The sequence below is a fragment of the Medicago sativa genome, chromosome 6 (assembly GCF_051527215.1).
Source record: "Medicago sativa cultivar Bolivia chromosome 6, Bolivia_mono, whole genome shotgun sequence".
NCBI classification, from domain to species: domain Eukaryota; kingdom Viridiplantae; phylum Streptophyta; class Magnoliopsida; order Fabales; family Fabaceae; genus Medicago; species Medicago sativa.
Window position 1 is genome coordinate 82,503,314 of NC_140754.1, and position 24,577 is coordinate 82,527,890.

A 24,577-nucleotide genomic window follows, 5' to 3' on the forward strand; every position below is an offset into this window, starting at 1 on the left:
ATCCGAAACACTATGGCTAAGAATTATCCCACATCATGTACAACCAAAGATTCCAATGACTTCCCTTTCCATCACAAACCAAACCAAAGAAACCAAAAGCCTAACATTACATCATATAGTGTTGTTCTAAAATAACATCCTTGAACATGGTTAACAATTTAGAGAGGGAAGGGAAAAGACAAGAATAACCCACAAAATAAAAACTTCTCAATTCATTATGCAGGAATGTGAAAGTGCACAACTCTTTCCATACCATCTTTAAAATTTTGATAATGAAAAGCAGCATGGTTGCAAAGGTGGTGCCTTTCCCTTTCAATGATTAACCTAATCAACTTAGGGTAATATTGACATCATCACCAAGTGTGAAAAAACCGAAGAATATTTCGAGATGATATCGGTTTGTAAGTGTATGACAACCAGGGGTGCTTTAGAGCTTCAGATGCAGAAGGTCGCTTCTTCTGGTTAACCTCGAGCAAATGAGCAACAAAGTCAATGAAGCCCTGATCCCCCATCGGTAATCTATGCCTCAAAGATGTCTTTTTTGGAATCAGGTATTCTAACCTGTTGCTTTCCTGCATATCAATACACAGTACCTCACTGAATAATTTTTGGAATCAGGTAAACATACAATCGTATGATAATATGGGCATATTTGGATTGGGTTATTTGAGGCTATCTATTAACGTCCAAATAATATGGGCAATTATGAGATTGTTTGAGAGAGATTATGGAAACAACTTATGACTTTATCTTCTATTATAGAAAATAACTTGTATATAAGCACTTATATGATAAGTGTTTATACTATAAGCTCGATGAAGTTGTTCATCCAAACATGGCCAATATACACGAACGAAAAATAGTCAATTTCAGAAATTTTAGGGAGCTATCTCTTGTTTTGCTTTTTGAAGACAATGCAAATGGAAAGATATCGAGGTTTTTAAGATTGTTCACTAATGCATTTCATATGCAAAGAAACTTCAGAAATGAATTTCTTACCTGATTCCTCTCATTAAGCATATGATTTTTTTTGTGAAGTATCCTGTCCTTTTGCTAGCATACTTTGACCAATAGGACTGATGATCCCAATTACCCTAGCAAGTAATGTTGCCGGGGAATCATTTTGAAATAAGACCTACAATACAACAAACATAATTGAATATCAATAAGGAAAGAAAATAAATGGGTGTATTTAACACAGAAAAACTAAATAAATCACTGTACTACAACAAATACAGATTCGATATCCACTTTCACAGTTTCACCCAAAGAAGAATAATAACCCTACAACTGCAAAGAGTATATAACTAAAAAGAAATTCACTGTGCCTGATATGTCACAAATCATTTTCACTGTCTACAAGATACTTTGTCAAGTTATTTAAGGCTGCGTTTGACACAGATAGGGCAGATTAAGAAGACATGTTCTGTACTACTTTCCATATAGTTTTTCTACAGCAACAAAGAAACTAACTAGTGTTGTCAATCCTGGATAGCATAAAACAGTGGTTTGTTCAAATTCTGGTACACAACAGTTCTATGGCACCACTACTGCGATAATGCAGAACAATGGTGATTTCGTTCAAATTCCACTACGCTATAGCCGCTATTTAACAGCACCAAATCATTTTCACATGTAAAATACACTTCATCAGTTTATTTAAGTGGAACAAAAATGGAATGAAATGGGACAGCTTGTTTGGTTCAACATTTTTTACTTTATATCATTTTCTGTTCTACTTTTTACATGTCTAAGAGTGATTTTCTGTCTTCTGCCTAAGAGTGATACAACAAAAGTTGGCATCTAAGCAATTCCATCATCAGGGGAGAAAATTACATTTCAAGGATCAAGCATTGAATTTCAGTCCTAATTAGACCTGATATATTAGAGAGGAAAACTAGAGCATTTTATGTGCCTTGAAGGCTTGAACATGAAATTTGGCATGAATGAATCTTAACATGTTTAAGTTTGAAAATATTTATGGCATTTTAACATTAAATGACTATCTATTATACTTGCATTGCCAGTACAAAGTTCTGCCAAGATGCATCCAAGGGACCAGATATCAATCTTCTTGTCATATGAAAGCCCGAGAATAACCTCAGGAGCACGATAGGACCTGGACTGAACAAATGAGCAAAGGTGATCTGTCTCAAAACAACTACTTCCAAGATCAATGACCTTCACCTCACATCGGCTGTAGCTTTTAACCAAAATATTCTCCGGCTTCAAGTTGCAATGTATTAGTCCAAGGTTATGTAAATACTGAAGTGCTTCCAAACATTGAATGGTAATTGACTGCAATAACAAATCAAGACAAGTTTCTAATGAGACAGTAACTTTTTTCTTCCAATTTACCCTGCATTTAAACTCTTTTATTATAGCGGAAACTCATTAATTAAGATCACCTCCAGCCCCATGCATTAGACGAAACTCAAAGAGCTGTACATGCAGAAATGAATCCATGTGACAACGCAAAAAAGCTATTAGTGGATTCTCATTTGTGTTTGTTCCTCCCCATACTTGAAATTCAAGCTTTTCTCTAAAAATTTAAGCTCAACATGAATCCATTCGATTTTTAAAAGTTCTTCGCTGAGTTCAGACATGAGTTTCTTCTGTGTTATAGCATTTAATCCTTTCTTCCAATCTCAGATCACATCAGATAGATATGTTTGATTCGATGGAATCCTTACTGCTTTTACATAGCCATTGACACCCAAATTCACTACTTTTTCAGCTATAGAAGGGATTTCTTTACGACACCACAAAGAGTGCCCCGTTATTTGGTGCTCGAACCAATCTGGAATCCCCTCTGTTCTTGTTGGCAATCAAATATTCGTGCATCTAGCCTCATGTAGTTTTTGTTAGTTCAGCATAAGAAATATTACACAATGAATTAATTAGGCATGTCACAAGTTTTGGAATCTTTTCCCTACCGTCTCTATTCCCTATCCTTCCGTGCACCCGTGCAATAGCCAAATCTTAATTTACAGTTTACACAATCAGATAGGCAGCCAATAAATCTTGTATTGATTTCAAAAGCTATAGATTTATTAAAGATTGTTGTAACATCATTTATATAATAAAAAATCATCAATCATTGAACGAAAAAAGTTAGCAACATAAAAGTTCCTGATATTTGCTTTTTTCAGTACATATTTACAAATTGCAAGCACGTAAAAGTTCAAATACATTATCCAAGGTTGGTCTCCTGAATTTACATGTACTTCTACAATGGTATTGATTCTACAAGCTACTCCATGCTTGTAAACGTATAGTAATGAATCATCAAGTTCAAACAATATCACCATGCATTCAGAACATCCTCCACAAAACCTTGCATCAGGTCTTACCATATCAATACCAGAGCACTGCAGTTGGATTCTTAAGAGCAAAAGGATCTGATAATTGTCGGTTCTCAGGTCTCACCATATCACCATGAAATTCAATTCTTTATCCCACATTACTTGCTGTAGGACAAAAGTCTCATTTCCAGTAAGGACAATATGGTTTGAGACTCCGTCCAACCATAGTGGTTTTAACCTGGTATGCACATTTACATAAATAATGATAATTACTCACAATATAGCAGCAAAAAGGTATACATGTTTCATTATGAAAATTTTAGTGTAGAACAACTCGACATTCAGCAAATAACATATACGTCTCTCCCTTATAGCTTAGAAACAGTGGAGAGATATCTCTACAGTCCTTTCTAGTTCTACCAAATATTTACGTCGAAAGTCAAAACACCTAATAAACGATGATTGTTTTATAGCATTAGTGAAGTAATCTAAAACACAAATACGCACCAGGGGCAGGCATGGATTGCATGAATGAAGATACGTCGAGATGCAGAAGGATCGTGTGCAATGTTCCATTCATACCCAATGTACAACTGAGCTGTAAAGCATATCATTACCCAATACCCTTTCGAACAGTGGTGTGAGACATCTCTACACATCTCGTATGACAACGCAAAAAGCCAGACAACTACAGATGGTTTCCTGACAGTGTAGAGTCAAAGAAGAATGAATCCTTAGTTTATATATAAATAGAGAAAAGTTGCATATATTACCAACAAGGCATTCTAAAAAGAAAATATGTCATAGAAACAGGGAATGTAAGATAATAAGATAATAAGGGAGATATTAAAGCATGGGATACATTAAAGAGAAATGGTGAACCAATTTTGTCTGAACTTCAAAAGAAATGTAAGAAAAAGGTTAAGGAGCAGCAGATACAAGTAAATCAATATTTTAAAAAAATGATTTTCTTTCTATTAAGTTATATCATTTCGTTTTTCTTCTTAATGTACAATGAAGATTTTAATCTTCTCATGCACTCATTACAACATCAATGTAATGCTTGAAAATACAAAACTAAAAATTTTGAGTTATAAAGTTCATAAAACAAAATTTCGATTTTAATCTTCCATTTGCTAGATCAAAAACAAAATTTAATGTGGTTTTATTATACCGTAAAGTTCATAGACATAAATGTTTACACGGAAGATGCCATGTTTTTGCAATTTTTAAGTTATATAAATGATGATATAAGATGAAGTTTAACTTGACCCTGTAAGACAAAAGCTGCACATATACATTAACAGTATTCTGATAGATATCGGTTCTGAACAGAAACAGAATTACACAATACTAACAATTTATTGATAGAAACTCTGGTAAATGATTCGCTACCAGAATATTACAGACACACAATACAATAAAAATACAAAATAACATAACACAGACACACCAAGATTCGAGAGCTTGGTGTAATATTCCTCTGAATTTTAAATAAATTGTCGTATTAGTTGGACATGTCAAAACGGAATTATTTCTAAAGGGTTAATTATTTATTGAGAAAATCGAAGATATTCGGTAAATATCTGGCATATTAATCGTACGAACTTGAGGAATTAAAAGGTTACAAATTAACGGAGGACAATCACGTCTTTTCCCTTGAAGGGCATTTTGGTCATTTGGGACTTGAGATTTTTTTTAAAGTTAAATTCTCCTTTTTCTCTCATTCTTTTCATTCCTGATCTATCTAGAATTTTCCCCTCCATTCTTTCTTCTTCTCTCACGGCCTCCCTCCATTTTCATCAATCATCCCTAAACCTTACCAAATCAACATACAATTCAAGAACTAGGTTCCATGTAACCTCAAGTATCTTACTACAGGTTGAAATAACTATTCCTCCCTTCCTCTTCTCTTTACCGAACCCACACCATCACCCTTGGATGTTGAATGAAGCAAGTTTCAAGAGGGTTGTGTGTAGAAATTAAGAAGTTTGTGTGAAGTTATGGATGCTAGAAGCAAGAAGTAGAGAGGTTAAGCACAAACTGATCTATGATAATGGACTCTATGTGTGTTAATAAGTTGTTCATGAATGGAGCTATAACTGAAGTGTATGTTTGGAATTGTGGGAATCATGGTTGAATTCCATGAAATGGTGGTAGGCACAGGTTCTGCTATTTTGATCCGTATCTTTTGCTGTGTAGTTTGGAATTGAATTATTATTGCAGAATTGGATTCCTCATTCAATTCCCTTCAAATCGGATATAGATTTCATGCGATTCCGATTAGTAATGAACTCGGAAAGTGCGTTTGAAGTTGGATAATCCTGCTGAAAAACAGGTTACGGGTTTTGGCAAGTTTTTGAAGAATGAGTTGTTTTGCGAAGACGAATGCAGAAGTGATTACGGGGATTAAGCTGAAGCATCAATGAGGATTAAAGATTCCAAAAATGATCATTAGAGATATGACGCCAGATGCTTCACATGCTTCTTCAGGAGTGGTTAGAGAGCAAACTTTGTTGATTCGTCGTAACTGTGAGTTGATAACAATCATTCCCGCTTATTTTAATTATTATTATTATTATTATTATTGGTATTTTGATTATTTTCTATGTCAGTATTTACTAAAATGGGGGAACACAATCTTTTAATATCTTCCTCATTATCGTTATATAAGTTCAAGGTCACCAAATTTAATTACACTCGGCTTGTGTCTACTTGTGATTTATAAAGTAGGGGAATTGAAATGGAGAATTTGATTGTGTGAAGTTTTTGGTACAAAATTTAGCTATGTTGTGGAACATGGTTTTGAAGTAATTGTTTTTGAATTTATCTACTCTGTTTGAATTTGAATTTGCTTATGATTTATAAAGTATTAAATTTTCAATTGAGTTTTGACGGTAAATATTTTGGCGTAAGTTTCGATTTGTTGTGAAAGATGGTTTTCGATGTATGTTTTTGAAAGTTGCAGTTATAATGACGATCTAGGTGCACCTAGTATTGGTTTCAGTTAGGGAGAGTTACTCCATTAGATGGAGCCGCCCCTATGGAAAGGCCACCATTAGGAGGAGAGGGCTATCAATGAGAGGTAAACTCCCTAATTGAAAATGTTTTACACTTTGTTTTGAGTCGAGAGAAAAGAGCTATCCGTTAGATGGAGCCGCCCCTATGGAAAGGCCACCATTAGGAGGAGAGGGCTATCAACGAGATGGAGCTAGTTCTCGATTCACCTATTTTGATTATTTTTACTAAATGGAGTTTTCTATATTTCCTTTAAATACTTTTATCAAGATTTTCGACAATATATTTTTAAAGGCTTTTATTTTAATTTTCGGCAATTTATTTTAAAGGCTTGTAATGTTATCTTCATGTCTTTACGATGTTGGACTTTTCGTTGAAGTATACCTATTTGATTGGAAGTATATACAATGTGTGGATTTTCATGCGTATAAAGGTTTGCGGATTATTAGACGGTTACTATTTTTGTAATTGACAATAGATTTGATAAAGTAAATAATCGTGCCCTGTATGTTTCCCTTCTAGTTGGTGGTGGTTGTTATCTCTCACTAAGTCCTTGTGGCTTACTGTTTCATTTTTTATTCTTTTTCAGATTTCCAAGCAGCTAAGTAGAAAGATGCTAGTAGACTTGAAGTTCATCTGTGTCACTCCTGGTGGTAGGTTTCCTTGATGAATGTCTCTTTTGTTTATGTATATGTTGAATCAGAGTATCTGCAGCTATATGGAGTTTAGGAATGTTTTATTCTGAGATGTATAAAGATGTAAATATGTCATTTGAAACTCTGAATGAGAATACATGTTCTTAAACAGGATTAAAATCTTGGAAATGTTAAAATTACAGAGGCTACTCTGTCGAAATTTCAATGGCTATTATTTTGAAGTGAAAGTCAATTTGAGAATTGTTTAAATTATAGTTTGTCAAGTGTTGTCAATAGGCTTGCCGGACTAGGTTGTTCTAGTTCGTGCGCCGGTCACGATAAGCGTTTCTGGGTCGTGACAAAGTTGGTATCAGAGCTCCGGTTGTAGGTCCTAATAGCTGCAGACATAGAGTAGTAATAGATTTTTGCTAATGAATTGTGAACCGCGGCACAATTTATTTGCAAAAAGCTATTAGCACTCTATGGTAGTGTCACTGGTTGTCTAATCTTCTGATTTCTTTTGTTGTCTCACTTTGTTTGTCGTCTCGTCCCATTTTTGGTCAATTTTCTTACATTTTGTGTTGATGCCACACAACACTAGAAGGGAAATTAGTTCGTTCTGGGTCTACTGCCTAACTTTAAGACTCTCGTCAAAGAGGTCGAGGTTTTATTCAAGATCGACGTGGAGTGAATGTCAAAGAACGAATAATTAACGTTATATGACTTTTCTTGGATATAGAAGTAGAAAATTTTGAGGTCGTTATAGGAAAGCAAGGATAGCCATGTTAGTGCAACAATTTGCTAGGGTCGTTGTTCGATAGTATCAGGGTAATGAATGATAGAGAAATCTCGTTGTCCATCAAGAAGTTAGATTGGGTGAGCATCAAGCGACTACTCTTAATAGAGGGGTTGGGATTACTTTTGCAAAATTCATTAAGTTTAAATCTCACACGCTTCTGGTTTAGTTTAAGTGAAAACTCTTAATGGTTCATTAATGGTCTAGAGAGGTTGTAGAGGAAATTAAGATGCTCAAATATAAGGGAGGTGAAGTTGACATATTTTCAGTTGGAGTGCGTGGTATATTTCTAGTTGGATATGTTGACACATGAAAGGAAAATAAGATCACCTCTATTGAAATGAAGTGAGACCTCTTGATTGTTCACGGCTCACTTTCTTGTAGAAAGTGTTGTAGATAGATTAACTCACAAGTATCAAAGATTAGAAAGAAAAAAAAAAAATGAAATGAGCCCATGTCAGTTTCAGAGTACAAAATCAGTTTCATCGAGCTTTCACTGAACGCCCCTCACCCTTTCATAGAAGAGATGCATTTCAAGTGGTTCAATAGAAGACTAAGGAAATACTTAATTGGATTTGCCGTTAGATCTATTTGTGTTACTTTGCGGAGGTTTCGAACTTCACAATTCAGATTAGGGAACAAAATCTTTAAGGGAGGTAGTAAACCATATTCTCGCAAGAAACGAGTTGAATGATTATACAATGATTATTTTAATCGTGGTGGTGAAAATATATTTGGTCATTAGGGATAAACCAATATCAATACCATGGAAGGATGGTTCCAGTAGACAAACTTTTGAGTAGAGTTGTAGATTAGATCAAGGGGCATATAGATAATCCACTTTTCCTTAGTAATTTTGATTTTACATTGGTTAAGTATGTCATGTCAGGAGGGATTGTCCTTGGCAGCTACAACACAACCATTATCTAATCATTTATTAACACAATAGCTTTAGTATAGATTTTGATAGGATTTGAGCATAAATTGGTTATCCTTCCATCATGCCACGTTCACCTATTATAACTAGGCATTGAAAGTTGAGATATTGGATAATCGCTTTTATCCTTTTTCAAGGAGAATGTGATTCTGTACCATATAATTTGATCTCAAGTTTAGGATCTAACAAGTTATTGAAAAGGAGTTGTCATGGATAATTGGTTTTGCTTATGGATATACAAAGTGAGTTCAGAAGAATTATAAGAAGTTCCAAAAGTGTGTAGGTTTCCTAATGTTTTTCCAGAAGAATTTTCTAGATTGCCTCATGATAAGAAGGTTAAGTTTTCTATAGATTTGGTTCATAACACTCAACGACATCTATACCTTTTGTTCAAATAGTTAGCAGAACTTTAGGTGTTAGGAGAGAAGCTCATGATTTTTTTTCAATAAGAGATTTATTCGCCCAAATTCTTTTCCTTGGGAAGTCCTAATATTGTTTAAGTAAGAAAGAAGGACCCAAACTATCTTACACAAGATTTAAATATGGCAGTAGTAATTTGTCTCTTAAGATTTGGATGTATATCAACATGACAAGACTTGTTAGATTTATACCGATCAAGAGAGTCGTAAGTATACCTTTCAACAACGAGGTTTAAATTTAAGACAAATAAGGTGGATGGAGTTCTTTTGAAATTTTTGATTGCACGGACTTGTATCACCTTGGGAAGACAAATGTTATTGTAGATGCTTTGAATAGGAAGTACATGGGTAGGTTTACTCATTTAGCCGAAATGAAGAGACCTATAAATAAAGGATTATAATGACTTGTTGGAAGTGGAATTCAATTTGAGCTTGATCGTTCAAGGATATTATTGATCATGTGTAAATTTGTTCCATCATTGTTTATGATATCCGGAAGATAAGTCTAGTTTTAGACGCGCTAAAACTGGTTGATAATGTGAGGAACGGTAAGACTCCTTAGGTGATTTAGATAGTGTTTTTGTGGTTAAAGTCTGAGTTATGAATTCCGAATGTTGGTAATCTATGGAGAAAGATACTAGAGAAGGCTTATCATTCTTGTTATAGCATTAACCAATGTTCTAATAAGATGTACTAATACTTGAGATAATTATATCGTTGAGAATGGACGAAGAGGGATGTAACATATTTTGTCTTTAAGTGTATAGTGTGCTAGTAAGTAAAGGTTGAGCACTAAAAGCCTTTAAGTTGACGTCAACTTGTTGAAGTAGGTGAACTAAAGTGAGAATACAAATTTCTACGGATTTCATTATTGGTTTACCACTAACTCAAAAAGGTTAAGACTCGGTGTGGGTGATTATAGACCGGTTGACCAATTCTTCACATTTATTATATGTTAAGACTACCTATAATGTATCCTAGTATGCTATGCATTATTTAGAGGAAATGGTCTCTTTGCAAGGTGTGCTGAAATCTATTTTTTATCTGATTGTAGAGCTCAGTTACTGCTCAGTTTTGGAAGTCTATCAAGCTACATTAGAAACCTGTTTGGATCTTAAATCAGTTTTATTTTTTTTTTACTATTTTCATCGTCAAACCGATGGGTAATCTTAAACGACTATACAAATCCTGAAGTATATGTTCGGGCTTGTATTCTTGATCTGGGAGGTAGTTGGACAAATGTTTGCCCATAATAGTTATCAATCTATTATTAAAGTTGTTTGAGGCATTGTATATAGACGATGTATGTCTTTGATAGGATGGGTTGAAGTTGGAGATGTCGGGCCTGTAGTTAATTATAGGTATCATTGAAAAGATTGAGTTTATCTAGGATTGTTTAGTGACAACTCAAAATAGGAAAAATCTTATTCTAACAAGAGACGATGTCTCTTAGAGTTCACTGTAGGAGAGCTTGTATTCTTACGTGTTTCACTATGGAAGGGTGTTTTATGGTTTGGCAAAAGGGGCAAGTTAACTCAAGGTTCATTAGGCACTTTGGGATTTGGTTAAGATTCAAATTTCTAGCATATCGTTTGGTACTTCCATTAAATCTCTTAAGAGTTCATCATGTCTTTCATATTTATATGCTTAAGAAGTACCCTTATACTCTACTCATGTAATTAGTCATGAAGATGTGTAATTGGTAAGAATTTGTCATACACCGAACATCCGATAGGTATAGTAGATAAGGAAGTGAGACGTTAACACTTAAAAGATATTGTTTCGGTGAAGGATTTTTGGAAAGGACCGTCCGGCGAAGAAACCACTTGGGAACCCGAAGAAGTAATGCGTGAAAAAGTACCCACATTTATTTGAATCAAGATTAGTAGTATTCATGTGATAATAAAAAATTCGAGGACGAATTTTCTTAAGGGGGGTAGATTGTAATATTCCTCTGAATTTTAAATAAATTGTCGTATTAGTTGGACATGTCAAAACGGAATTATTTCTAAAGGGTTAATTATTTATTGAGAAAATCGAAGATATTCGGTAAATATCTTGCATATTAATCGTACGAACTTGAGGAATTAAAAGGTTACAAATTAACGGAGGACAATCACGTCTTTTCCCTTGAAGGGCATTTTGGTCATTTGGGACTTGAGATTTTTTTTAAAGTTAAATTCTCCTTTTTCTCTCATTCTTTTCATTCCTGATCTATCTAGAATTTTCCCCTCCATTCTTTCTTCTTCTCTCACGGCCTCCCTCCATTTTCATCAATCATCCCTAAACCTTACCAAATCAACATACAATTCAAGAACTAGGTTCCATGTAACCTCAAGTATCTTACTACAGGTTGAAATAACTATTCCTCCCTTCCTCTTCTCTTTACCGAACCCACACCATCACCCTTGGATGTTGAATGAAGCAAGTTTCAAGAGGGTTGTGTGTAGAAATTAAGAAGTTTGTGTGAAGTTATGGATGCTAGAAGCAAGAAGTAGAGAGGTTAAGCACAAACTGATCTATGATAATGGACTCTATGTGTGTTAATAAGTTGTTCATGAATGGAGCTATAACTGAAGTGTATGTTTGGAATTGTGGGAATCATGGTTGAATTCCATGAAATGGTGGTAGGCACAGGTTCTGCTATTTTGATCCGTATCTTTTGCTGTGTAGTTTGGAATTGAATTATTATTGCAGAATTGGATTCCTCATTCAATTCCCTTCAAATCGGATATAGATTTCATGCGATTCCGATTAGTAATGAACTCGGAAAGTGCGTTTGAAGTTGGATAATCCTGCTGAAAAACAGGTTACGGGTTTTGGCAAGTTTTTGAAGAATGAGTTGTTTTGCGAAGACGAATGCAGAAGTGATTACGGGGATTAAGCTGAAGCATCAATGAGGATTAAAGATTCCAAAAATGATCATTAGAGATATGACGCCAGATGCTTCACATGCTTCTTCAGGAGTGGTTAGAGAGCAAACTTTGTTGATTCGTCGTAACTGTGAGTTGATAACAATCATTCCCGCTTATTTTAATTATTATTATTATTATTATTATTATTATTGGTATTTTGATTATTTTCTATGTCAGTATTTACTAAAATGGGGGAACACAATCTTTTAATATCTTCCTCATTATCGTTATATAAGTTCAAGGTCACCAAATTTAATTACACTCGGCTTGTGTCTACTTGTGATTTATAAAGTAGGGGAATTGAAATGGAGAATTTGATTGTGTGAAGTTTTTGGTACAAAATTTAGCTATGTTGTGGAACATGGTTTTGAAGTAATTGTTTTTGAATTTATCTACTCTGTTTGAATTTGAATTTGCTTATGATTTATAAAGTATTAAATTTTCAATTGAGTTTTGACGGTAAATATTTTGGCGTAAGTTTCGATTTGTTGTGAAAGATGGTTTTCGATGTATGTTTTTGAAAGTTGCAGTTATAATGACGATCTAGGTGCACCTAGTATTGGTTTCGGTTAGGGAGAGTTACTCCATTAGATGGAGCCGCCCCTATGGAAAGGCCATCATTAGGAGGAGAGGGCTATCAATGAGAGGTAAACTCCCTAATTGAAAATGTTTTACACTTTGTTTTGAGTCGAGAGAAAAGAGCTATCCGTTAGATGGAGCCGCCCCTATGGAAAGGCCACCATTAGGAGGAGAGGGCTATCAACGAGATGGAGCTAGTTCTCGATTCACCTATTTTGATTATTTTTACTAAATGGAGTTTTCTATATTTCCTTTAAATACTTTTATCAAGATTTTCGACAATATATTTTTAAAGGCTTTTATTTTAATTTTCGGCAATTTATTTTAAAGGCTTGTAATGTTATCTTCATGTCTTTACGATGTTGGACTTTTCGTTGAAGTATACCTATTTGATTGGAAGTATATACAATGTGTGGATTTTCATGCGTATAAAGGTTTGCGGATTATTAGACGGTTACTATTTTTGTAATTGACAATAGATTTGATAAAGTAAATAATCGTGCCCTGTATGTTTCCCTTCTAGTTGGTGGTGGTTGTTATCTCTCACTAAGTCCTTGTGGCTTACTGTTTCATTTTTTATTCTTTTTCAGATTTCCAAGCAGCTAAGTAGAAAGATGCTAGTAGACTTGAAGTTCATCTGTGTCACTCCTGGTGGTAGGTTTCCTTGATGAATGTCTCTTTTGTTTATGTATATGTTGAATCAGAGTATCTGCAGCTATATGGAGTTTAGGAATGTTTTATTCTGAGATGTATAAAGATGTAAATATGTCATTTGAAACTCTGAATGAGAATACATGTTCTTAAACAGGATTAAAATCTTGGAAATGTTAAAATTACAGAGGCTACTCTGTCGAAATTTCAATGGCTATTATTTTGAAGTGAAAGTCAATTTGAGAATTGTTTAAATTATAGTTTGTCAAGTGTTGTCAATAGGCTTGCCGGACTAGGTTGTTCTAGTTCGTGCGCCGGTCACGATAAGCGTTTCTGGGTCGTGACACTTGGCCTCTCCCCTTCCCAAATGTTCGAGAGTTGGTCTCTCCCAATAACCACTCAATAACTTCCCGATAATCCTCTTATGTCTGACCCTTCTCTTATTTATCCTTAAAACATAACTGACTCAATTAATAATTAATTAATAAAACATAACTGACACATCACAAATAAGACAGAACCTAACTGTCCTAAAATAACTGCTAGTCTAACATATTCATACTTCCTAAGAAATGAAAAGTTATGCATATTCAGAAATATATTACTTTGGGATAATAACGAATTTATTTTTCAAAAAATCTTTCACAAAGATTATGATTAAAAGCATTTATGCTTTTAAAGTATAAGGATCTTACTTGTAACAACATTCTTTCTGGACCATAGGGATTCAGCATCCTTATGTGATAGCTACGGATTCTCCTTTCTGCAGGTCACAAGCATTCAAATAGATGTGATAAGTAACACAATATACAGTTACGCTGCAATAGAAAATACTCACTTTATTACCCGACAAAATGTTTCTATATGTCCTGCGAAATCCACACATTTATCTCAATGTAAACCTCCTGTGTGCTTATACGATAGTCGAATTTTTATCAGTAATGTTTCAATTGTAATCACGTTATACTTCACATCAAAGTTAAAAATGCATGTGCTATTAATTTTTTCATAAGTGAAATCACAGGACCTTGGGTGGACTTAGTACATTAAGACACAATAAATGTTACTTCCTAGCTGAAAACCCTGTGAAAAGAGACTAAACAAATTCCTATCTGAATGTATAGCAATAATCCAAAACTTCTTCAAACCCCTTAATACAGTGTTTAGGCTATTAACTATTTCAATCGAAAGATCCGCTCAATGCTAAGTTTTCTTAATCTTTACAATAACTCCAAAAAAAATTATGTAGGAAAGTGGCTATAATTTACAATAAGACAGTCTACTAATTGAACTAAAGCACTTGCAAACTATGATTAAAAATACAGTGGTTCAAATTCGACATTATGAACCATACGAAAACCATCATCCCTATGAAGCATGTCACCGGACTCGACACTTACAATACATGTAATCGCATGTGTCGAACACAAACACATGTTGGGCACCAGACATGCTTCTATGAGAAGTGTTTGTGCTACAAATACAAAAATTAATCAACGTTTATAATAATGATAATAATGTAAAGTTTAAACAGCAAACCACAAACCTGTGATTAATTGAGAGAATCTAGCTCCGGTGCTCTTTTTGTTTTCTGAATCTAGCCCTGAATTTATGATGCACCCAAATATTTTTCTGAAGATTTATACGGATTGAAAATTTATTTCGTTTCCGTTTCTTTTGTGATAATGAAGCATTGAGATATTCATCTGATTTTGTCTTTCTAATATAAGGATCGGTGAATACCACATTCTCCTCCTCTGTGTTGGTTTTCTCTTTCCACACGTGGATTCCCATTTGTGCATTTCTGAATATTTTATTCTTCTCTTCCACACTAAGTGGATCCAAACTCCAATAATTGTTCACCTTAAACTCCACATGGATCCATTCATTTTTCAAAAGTCCTTTGTCCAGTATATACTCATATTGTCTTTTACAGAGTTCATTCAATTTCGAGGTATGAAACAAAGTTGTATGCTTCCAGTACACATAGCTAAAGCTGAAATGAATATGCATCTCAATTTCATATCCATTCACAAATAATTTGACTCCTAGGCCACGACACCCATCGCCTTCCGGAAGAATAAAAATACAAGTTATAGAAGGGATTTCTTTACGAAACCAGAAAGAAATTATGGGTCCCCTGCTTTGGTGCTCAAACCAATCTGGTATCCCCTGCTCTGCTCCGTTTGGCAAACAAATCTTGGTAAATCCAGCCTCATGTAGTTGCTGTTAGTTTATATGGAATACAAATATATATTACACATTTATCAAATATATATATGAAATACTATAAAAGATGTCAAATACTATAGTGCAATAAAACAAACAACAACAACAAACCTGACTCATTAACATTCTTCTACTTGATGAACTCAATGATTTGCATTCATAAGCAGAAAGCTCTTCAAGATTTGGTGGAATCCCTCTAATTTCCTCAAGAGATGTGCAGTAAAACAAATCAAGATGCTTAAGATGGTGACATTCACTAAGGCACTCAGGAATAATTTTGAAATTGTTCTTCGATAAGTATAGAGATGTCACATTAACACACCACTTGAGAAGTAATGGGAGACATCCATCTGAGAGGTTGCAATCTTCAAGAATAAGCTTTGTCACATTTGAAAACACTATTGAATACATTTTGTCATTCTGTTTTGGGAACCTTAGCATTCCACATCCCCGTACAGCTAACTTATCAAGTTCACTGAGATTTTGAAATGAAGATGGCAATTCTCCTATGGAAGTATAATACAACCTAATATTGACTATATTTGTCATCTTGCATAATAATTTCGGAAAACTCTTGAGACTCCTACAACCAGAGAGATTCAATTCTTTAAGAGATGCCAGCCCTAAAGGTGGAAAACATTTGAGCTTTCTGCAACCAAATGCACTTAACCTTTCAAGTTTATTTAGGTGTCCAATCGAATTGTGAATTGTAATTAAATTATTACATTTTTTAAACGATAACTTTTCTAAATTAGAAAGGCATGAGACATCGGGTATATGTGTTAAATATTCACAATGGTCCAATATCAAGACTGTCATATCCTGGAACTTCTGCATAAACACAAAGGAAGAAACTATAAATAAATTAAAATGCAAACACTATACTTTCATAGTGATTTCTTTTATGTTGGCGAAAAAGAAATCATTGTACATTATAAATATATACAGTTAGAAAATGATTTTATTTCACTTGCCTTGCTTAAAATAGTAGACGATAGGGACTTTGATAAACATCCTTCCCATTTCAATGCTTTCAAACTGCTTGGAAGATACTTGAGACCTTTAGAACAATGGCCATTTTCCATGATAAGTGTTTTGAGATTTGTCATCTTCTTGAAGGCCTTTCCTTTCTGGTCTATTACAAGTTCCATCGAGTGGAAATTCATATATATCATTTCAATTTTACCAGTTCCCTTATAACAAAAATAAAAATAAAAAAATGCATCAACCACAATAAAAATCTGATACAGAGAAATTTACATGTAATTAAGTGGAAAAAAAAATACTAGTATGAGATGGTCATATTTAGTCCAAAATGAGCAAAGTTGTATTAAAACTAAATAACAAATTGAACATAGATATCAATCTTACTCACAGTGTTTTCTTTTAAAACATGAACTATATCTTCTTGACACCATAACCTACTTCTTTCTCCTGGCTCTTTAGGTGATTCTTGTCGGACGACTTCTTTACCCATGTCCTCTATCAAGTCATGTAATCCCACAAGACCATAATTTCGGTATATGAGAGATTTTTCAGCCAACACCTGTAGATGATGTGTTATGCAATGGTCATAATGAGAATTAAGTATATATTTGGCATGTTCCCATTCACATCCTTTGATGCAACAAGCAATGTCGAGAAAAACACTCTGCTCCTCTTCTTCTAAAGCATCATAACTCACTTTAAGTATCTTTTGGATCTCTTTATTGGGAATCTTGTCATACCCATCTAATGTATACTTCCATTCTTCTATGCTCTTTTCAAACAAGTTAGAACCCACTATTTCTAAAACTAACGGAAGGCCGGAAGCATATGCAACTGCACGATTTAAAATATCTTTGTAACTTGATGGAACTTTGTTACTTTTAAAAGCCATCCAGCTCAACAATTCAAGAGCTTCTGTCCCATACAGCCCTTCTACTTCATGCATACTTTTTATCCCATGACAGGTTAGTAAGCGCTTGTCTCGAGTGGTAATGATGACTTTGCTTCCAGGACCAAACCAATCAAGTCCTCCTGCCAAAGCATGCAGTTGTTTTATATTGTCAACATCATCAAGAATCAAAAGAATCTTCTTTCTACATAGCCTCTCCTTTATGATTGGAATCCCCTCACTAACATGATCTAACTTGATTTCCGATCCAGTTGTTTTTAAAAGGAGCTTCTCTTGGAGATATTTCAAGTTATTTTGAGCTGAATTCTCTCTCACATCATGAAGAAAACATAAACCTTCAAATTGATCAGCAACAAAATTATAGACTGCTCTTGCAAGAGTTGATTTGCCCAAGCCTCCAATCCCATAAATTCCAACCATATGGACCCCATCATCAGGTCCCTCATCAAGAAGCGATTTCACTTGTTGTACTCGAGACTGCAATCCAACAGGGTAATTGGCAACATGTAAGGGCTGACGACTAATCTTGTTGGATATGCATTTGACTATCTTTTCAATAAGCTTGTATTCATATCTATTCATGTGCAGTAAGATAAGTTAGTGTCTAACAACATCACAATCACATCCATGTACTAAGAATGTATTATACATTTCTAACTATTTCGACATATAAATAACTAATAGTACTTGTTTAAAACTGTATATAAAAAGGTATTTCCCTTTTAACCTTTGAGATGAGATTATTGTGAAATTGAAGTTGAAGAAATAAAATAGAAAAGGGAAAAATAGGATTTAAGTAAAGTTGGGTACCCAGGAGGACTATCATGGTAGCCGGACAAGTTAGCAGCCTGGCTCAGAGCCTCTTTCCATCCCTGCAACCTCTCCATGTTTTTCGGATCATTTTGAAACCTCTTTTCATGCTCAGCCAATGCTTCACCATAACTACCTTTACGATGTCGCACAATAGTAGGTTCCACACCAAAGAAAACAGGCAGAACGAGGCGACCCTTTGTCTTGTAGCAGTGAATGATGTGGACAAGTTCGTCCAAACAAAATGAAGAAGAGGCATAGTTGATAGAGAACACAGGAATAAAAATCCTAGATTCTTCAATGGCATTGAGAAGTGATGGTGAGATTTCATCTCCTCTTTGAAGACCATTGTCATCAATGAAGGTGTGGATTCCCTTGTCCATAAGAGCCTTGTAGAGATTTCCGGTGAAACCGTACCGAGTGTCAGTTCCTCTGAAACTGAGGAATACTTGGTATTTGTACTCATAGGAAAATGAAGAGGAAGAGGAAGGTGATTGCATAGCCATGAGAATTGAGAGAAATGTGATGAAAAAAGAGTTTGAGAATGCAGAATATGAATAAGTTTTTGTGTTATGTGCTGTGGAGTCTTTAATATGTGACTATAAAACAAGCTATTGGACAAAATATCATTGCATACTACCACCTCTTCTTGCTAATTTCTTCAATTTGATTACTGTTTAAGCTATTGGACAAAACTTAAATAAATAAACAAGTGAAATTTTATGTGTCATGTTTTTATTCTACTATTAGTATGACACTATACCAAGTGGGAAACTTCCTTCCCGTTTTGTATTTCTGTAAAGTAAATATCACTTTTCCTACATCCTCCTTCCATGTAATTTCTTTAAAGTAATGTGAATGTCTAAAAGAAGAGAAAGAAAAAAAAAAGGTAATAGTTTAAGGGAAGCTACAGTATGAATGGAGAGACATATAACGTGATTAGATCAAAATCATATAGCATACAGTGAGTAAAAAAGTGGTCTCTTAACAAGAATGCACACTTTGTTACTTAATTAATCAGTGTGTTAAATAACATGAAATAAAAATAAATGCAAGCTATGTCATTCAAACATCTAATTAAAGACAAGTTAGTAACGCATACATTAGAAGGCTCAGGCTAGCGTGAGAGAGCAATATAGGTCTCTCACCGTGAGTGACCATGTTTAAACCGTCAGATGAGACACAAAACCAACCTACGGTCCAAATTGGTTACCTGGAACAGGTTGATACAGTAAATGCTACTTTTTTGGTGAATGCTATGGTGAGGTAGGTCTAAAGCACTCCACCTGTGAGGAACAAAATATAACCGTGAGATATGATCAATGGTCAGGATCTAAAGAAATTAACATTGAGAACACATCTTTTCTCACACTATTTTTGACCAACTCTTTTATTTCTTCTCTGTCCTCTCTCCTTTTTCTAGTTTCTCTTCCCAGTACCACCATCCATCTTTACTACCACCATGCCCAGCATCATCAGTTCATCACAAAAAACGCTCATGTAACCAATCAAAAAATATTTTTCGGATATCTAGTATTCAATGAACAACAACAATAAATCAATTTTTTATTTCCAGAACAATTTCTAAATCAAAAGGTGTTTTTTTTTCATAACTGGGGTTGGGTATTTTTGGTTTAAATTAATATTAATAAAAATTATTTCAATAGTGTTTAAAGATACAGAAAATTGCTTCAAATCACAGAGAAATGTTTTTGGGTTCATGATTCTAGGTTCAAATTGAGTTTTCAGTATTAAAATGGCTTAAAGTTGTGGATTTTCTCTTTCGGGTAGCGTGGGTTCTCAACCGGGTCGTTACGACCCGTCTGGAGGTTGAAGATGCAGTTAAAAAAATAAAAAATAAAAATAAGACATTTTTGCAACACAGGTATCGAACAGGCGACCTATAACATCAAAATTACACCAATCGCACCAAGCATTTTTATTGACATTATATGATTTCAATTCATACTTAATTCTAAAACGTAATGTAACATAATTAACATTCAATTGATTTATACATTGATCGTCAAAAAAACGTCATTTCATATCACCTCGTTTCTGAAAAGATAGTTTGTATAAATCAATCTAAGAGACTATCTGGTCGAAACCTAGTCAATTGGAAGGATATTCATAAGACTACCAAATCGGACCCAACCGACGAACAATATCAAATAAAATAATTATGACCATTGGTTGTGACCTAATTTAGCTAAGGTCGAAGTAGGAACTGGTATTTCGGCGACCACGATTTTTGTTATAAGTCAATATGATAAAATATCCTTTTATAAACCTAGTTAAAATGGAAGGTTATATCAAATAAAAAAAATTCGACTATTGGATGTGACCTAATTGAGCTAAGAACGAAGCAGAAACTGTAATTTCTACGATCATAATCTTCGGTATGAGTCAATCCGAAAAAAATATCCCTTCAAAAACCTAGTCAACACGGAATGACATTCATTTGATGACCAAATTATATCTAACTAACTGACTGTTTCAAATAAAACAATTATGACTAACATATGAGATTCAGCTGTCTTCGAGTCCGACTCAACTACTCTAGTACAAGCTCCATCGTCTTCAGGCCATGGTTGCTCATACTTTAGCTAGAGCGGTCTGTTATTGGGCTAGTCACCGTATTTTTTATTCTTATCCTTCTGACTGTTGGATATGATCTACTTGAACTAAGAATGTAGTAGGAACCAGAATTTCGGCTGTCAGAATCTTCGGTATAAGTCAATCCGACAAACTATCCCTTTATAAATCTAGTTGACATGAAATTATATTCCTCCGACGACCAAAATGGACTTAACTGACTAACAATATCAAATAAAAAAATTATGTCCGATGGACAATAGTTCAATTAGGTCCTTCAAACATTTAGTTTGATTCTAAATAGTCCGATGTCATTGAAATAAATAATCATAGTTAATTTAGTTTTTTTGGTAGAACATGGTTAATTTAATTTGTTACAACTTGAAAGCAACAAACATTTATATTTTTAGTTTGGCTTAATACATCCCCCGGTCCTTATCTTTGTTTTCCTCATCGATTTGGTCCTATTTTTTAATTTTAAATCCCTCAAAAAGAAGACCGTTGGATAAAGGAGGTTCATCATATCTAACCGTGCATCACCAACACCTAATTTATTTTACTTATCATTATCTTCTTCCTTCATCATCATCTTCATATAACCTTCATCAATCTTCATCATCTTCATTAAAAAAAAACCATTTTTATTCTTTCAAAAATTCATCATTTCAACTTCAACAAAAACCACATAATTAAACCCTTAAATTTAGAATTAACATAACCACCATCATCTAACTCACAATCAAAACTAACACCCATTTATCAAATTCATAAAAATCAAACCTATATTTTCAACCTTATTTATCAAATTCCTTCTAAACTATTCATTATCTACAACATATTCATTATCCATGTTGAAATCCTCGCTCATACCCATCTTATGTAACTATTAAGTTTTTTATACGACCCTTAAACAAAAAATTGAAACGTTTGGAGTTATAACTTCTCTTCGCCATAACACCACCACAATCTCTCTCTGCCATAATTTCTCTCTGCGCCTCTTCAACAAAAAAAATTGATTGTTTTGGGTTTGGAGTGATAGATATTTGGTTAGTAATTGGCTTTGATTTGAAAATCACGTTTCTAGATCCAATTTCATTTCGCGTGCTACTGTTTGCAACTTCCAAGAACCACTTTTCTGTAATTTTTCTAGTGGAATAGCATCGAGTAATTTTAGGAAGGGTGATGATGATGACAGTGTTGGAAAGATGAAGATGTTGATGAATTCTGGAAATTTTTGGTTGATTTTGGGTCAACAAATTATGGATTTTATTCCCTAAAAAAAATCTGGATTTTATTTTTATGGATGGATGACTTCTGGGATTTCTTTTTTGTTAATTATTTTGGGGTTTTAATATTAAAGATGTTGATAATGATCAGGCCCGGCCCTTTTAAGATGATATGTGTACTCTTGAAATATGGAAATGCTTTTGTTAATAGAGAGATTAGTTGTTAGATTTTTTTTTTTATAAAAAAATTAATTTTTTTCTTTCTTTGTCCGAGTTTGCACCAACAACCTCTAACATCATGGAAAAAACACAATCAAAGAAAACCAATAAATACGTTGAATTAGACAATTGTTATTATAATTAAATGCTAACATGATTTTGCATCTTTTGTAAAACAATAAAATGTGACTACTCATAACATTATAATTAAATCAATTGTATAATGAATAATCTGACATAATTTTAGGATCCGAATTTTTTTTAAAACAAATTGACCATAAATAATTTGAATTAATTCAATTTTATAAGGAATTCAATGGCCCTTGCAATGACATATACTCATATTCAATAATCGTTGCAATGACATCAATTGTACATTTCTTATTTTAGAAAAGAAAAAAATGGAAATTAAAGATCAAGGAAAAAATGTCACGTCAACATGCTATGTTATTGTTGAAAGTTGAGAGGAAAAGCATTTAACATTTTGCTTGTTAGGAAGTTATATTTGTTCTACCAACAAAATTTATATTTGGCTTACTTCATTTGATTGGTTGAGAAATAAAAAAAATGATGATAAGTTGATTTCTGCCATTGAAACATGATTAATAAGTAATCGAAAATTCATTTAGTTTTGTCAATTATAAGAATTTTACAACTTTCCGCTTATAAATAAGGTAATTGATGGATGAAGCGAAGATTATGGAAGGAGTTAAATATGGAGTCGGTTTTAAAGCATTTGTGATTATTAGTTTTAATAATAGAATGAATGCATTGAATACAAAAATATGGATTTGAATAAAACAATTAATATTCTTCTCTAAAAAAACATAATAATTTAATAATCATTAATTAGGATATTAAGTTTAATAATTGTATGAGTTCATTTTTATATTTAATTTTGATAAAGAAATAAAACATAAATGATTACTGGGTTTATTATTTTTTAAAATGCACTTAAAATTTTAGGATAGCACCTTGCTCCCTTTTTGTTAAAAAAAATGAACTTTTTACCGAAAAAATAAATTAAAGATGCCATAAAAACGATTTTCTTTTTTGACATATACAGAAAAGTATCATTTTCCTCTCAAAAAAAGATCATTTGGAAGATGTCACTTCAAAGTTATCAATTCAACCTTTTTTGTGAAAATGAGATGCATTTCTTCTTGTCTATCTGGTTTCCATCTCAAGTATCAAGTATAAAGTAGGAAAAATAGAGAAAAATCAAATATAATCACCAAAGTAAAATATAAAAGAGCTAATTATCAAAATTAAAATAAAAACATAGGAAATATTAGAAAAGTTAAACAAAGAAAAATAAATAGATAGAAAAGGTTGCGAGTATCGAGAGATTAAAATAAAATAAAAGGGTTATAGAAATCCTCGATATATTTTTTGGTTGATATGTGATGCATTTCTTCTTTTCTCTTGAATGACTTCCATGTCTAAACTAAAGATCCGGTCAAAAACAAAAAACTTATAAACACAAAAAAAATTGAAAAGAGAGAATACGAATAAGAAAACAACAACATAAGAAATCACAATATAAAGTAATATAAGAATAAGAAATGTTAAATAAATTAAACAATAAAACTATAAAAAATGAGAAATAAATAAATAAAATAAAAGAGAATGGGGTTGAAAGCAATGATTTTTTTATGAAAGAAAGACGTAGATGAAAATAATGAAAATCAAATTGTCTATATATAGGAAAGAATATGTCATATTCAACTTTGATTGGTTGATGAAAAATAAATGAGTCATATGATTCATTTTGATTGGCTAATAGAAAATGAATGAGTAACGATCCATTTTGATTGGTTGATGAAAAAACATTAAATGAGATGGAGAATATGAAGATGCCACATGTACTATTGCTTATAGATGTATGCTTTTGTATTATATAAAGATAAAGATAGCAAAAACCACCACGAATTGATTGATAATTACACCATTAATTACCCTAAAAATAAAAAAATTTACCATTGATTAATACTACCTCCGTCCCTAATTATAAGACCCTTTTGAGAAATTTTTTTGTCCCTTTTTATAAGGCCTCTTTGGTATTTCCAAGTACATTAATTATTTCTTTACTAACATACCCTTATTTATTTTGCATTTTTTTCTTCAATCAACAATAAATATTATGTTGAAAACATAAATTAACCCTCTCTCTTAAGGATAATATTGTAAAAACAATAGTAATTATATACAAATTTAATACTACAACCAACTTTCTTAATCTCCGTAATTTTTGCAAAAGGATCCTATATTTAGGGACGGAGGTAACAACAATTTAAAACATTTCGAGAAGCTAAATAGATTTAAATTGCGGAAAATTCAGCAAAG

At 33.2% G+C, this 24,577-nt stretch overlaps 1 protein-coding gene and 1 long non-coding RNA gene across 5 annotated transcripts; one reads left to right on the forward strand and one right to left on the reverse strand.

Annotated features, from left to right (window-relative positions):
• Positions 1-3,007: 3,007 nt before the first annotated feature.
• On the reverse strand, positions 3,008-18,761 carry LOC146917404 (TMV resistance protein N-like). Of its 4 annotated transcripts, XM_085719218.1 has the most exons (10): positions 18,192-18,761; positions 16,860-17,955; positions 16,459-16,677; positions 15,596-16,315; positions 14,802-15,481; positions 14,661-14,729; positions 14,102-14,160; positions 13,951-14,018; positions 3,813-4,007; positions 3,008-3,543 (listed from the first exon to the last, which is right to left on the reverse strand). In XM_085719218.1, exons 1-5 carry the CDS (start codon positions 18,695-18,697, stop codon positions 14,822-14,824), a joined length of 3,201 nt encoding a protein of 1,066 aa, XP_085575344.1. In that variant the 5' UTR covers positions 18,698-18,761; the 3' UTR covers positions 3,008-3,543; positions 3,813-4,007; positions 13,951-14,018; positions 14,102-14,160; positions 14,661-14,729; positions 14,802-14,821. The 4 variants fall into 4 exon arrangements, with proteins under 4 accessions (XP_085575344.1, XP_085575342.1, XP_085575341.1 ...); XM_085719216.1 differs by lacking the exon at positions 14,102-14,160; XM_085719215.1 differs by lacking the exons at positions 14,102-14,160; positions 14,661-14,729.
• Positions 4,264-13,510, forward strand: LOC146917405 (uncharacterized). Its single transcript, XR_015015604.1, has 3 exons — positions 4,264-5,837; positions 6,913-12,113; positions 13,195-13,510. It is a non-coding gene; the product is annotated as an uncharacterized LOC146917405 (long non-coding RNA).
• Positions 18,762-24,577: the final 5,816 nt, after the last annotated feature.

Excerpts from the sequence above, each read along its gene's own strand:
- LOC146917404 (XM_085719219.1), bottom strand. The coding sequence starts at position 18,697 with ATGGCTATGCAATCACCTTCCTCTTCCTCTTCATTTTCCTATGAGTAC. Across the intron at positions 16,678-16,859 it reads ATGTTTTAAAAGAAAACACT|GGAACTGGTAAAATTGAAAT; the intron begins GTGAGTAAGATT and ends TTTTGTTATAAG. Across the intron at positions 16,316-16,458 it reads CGTCTACTATTTTAAGCAAG|AAGTTCCAGGATATGACAGT; the intron begins GCAAGTGAAATA and ends GTGTTTATGCAG.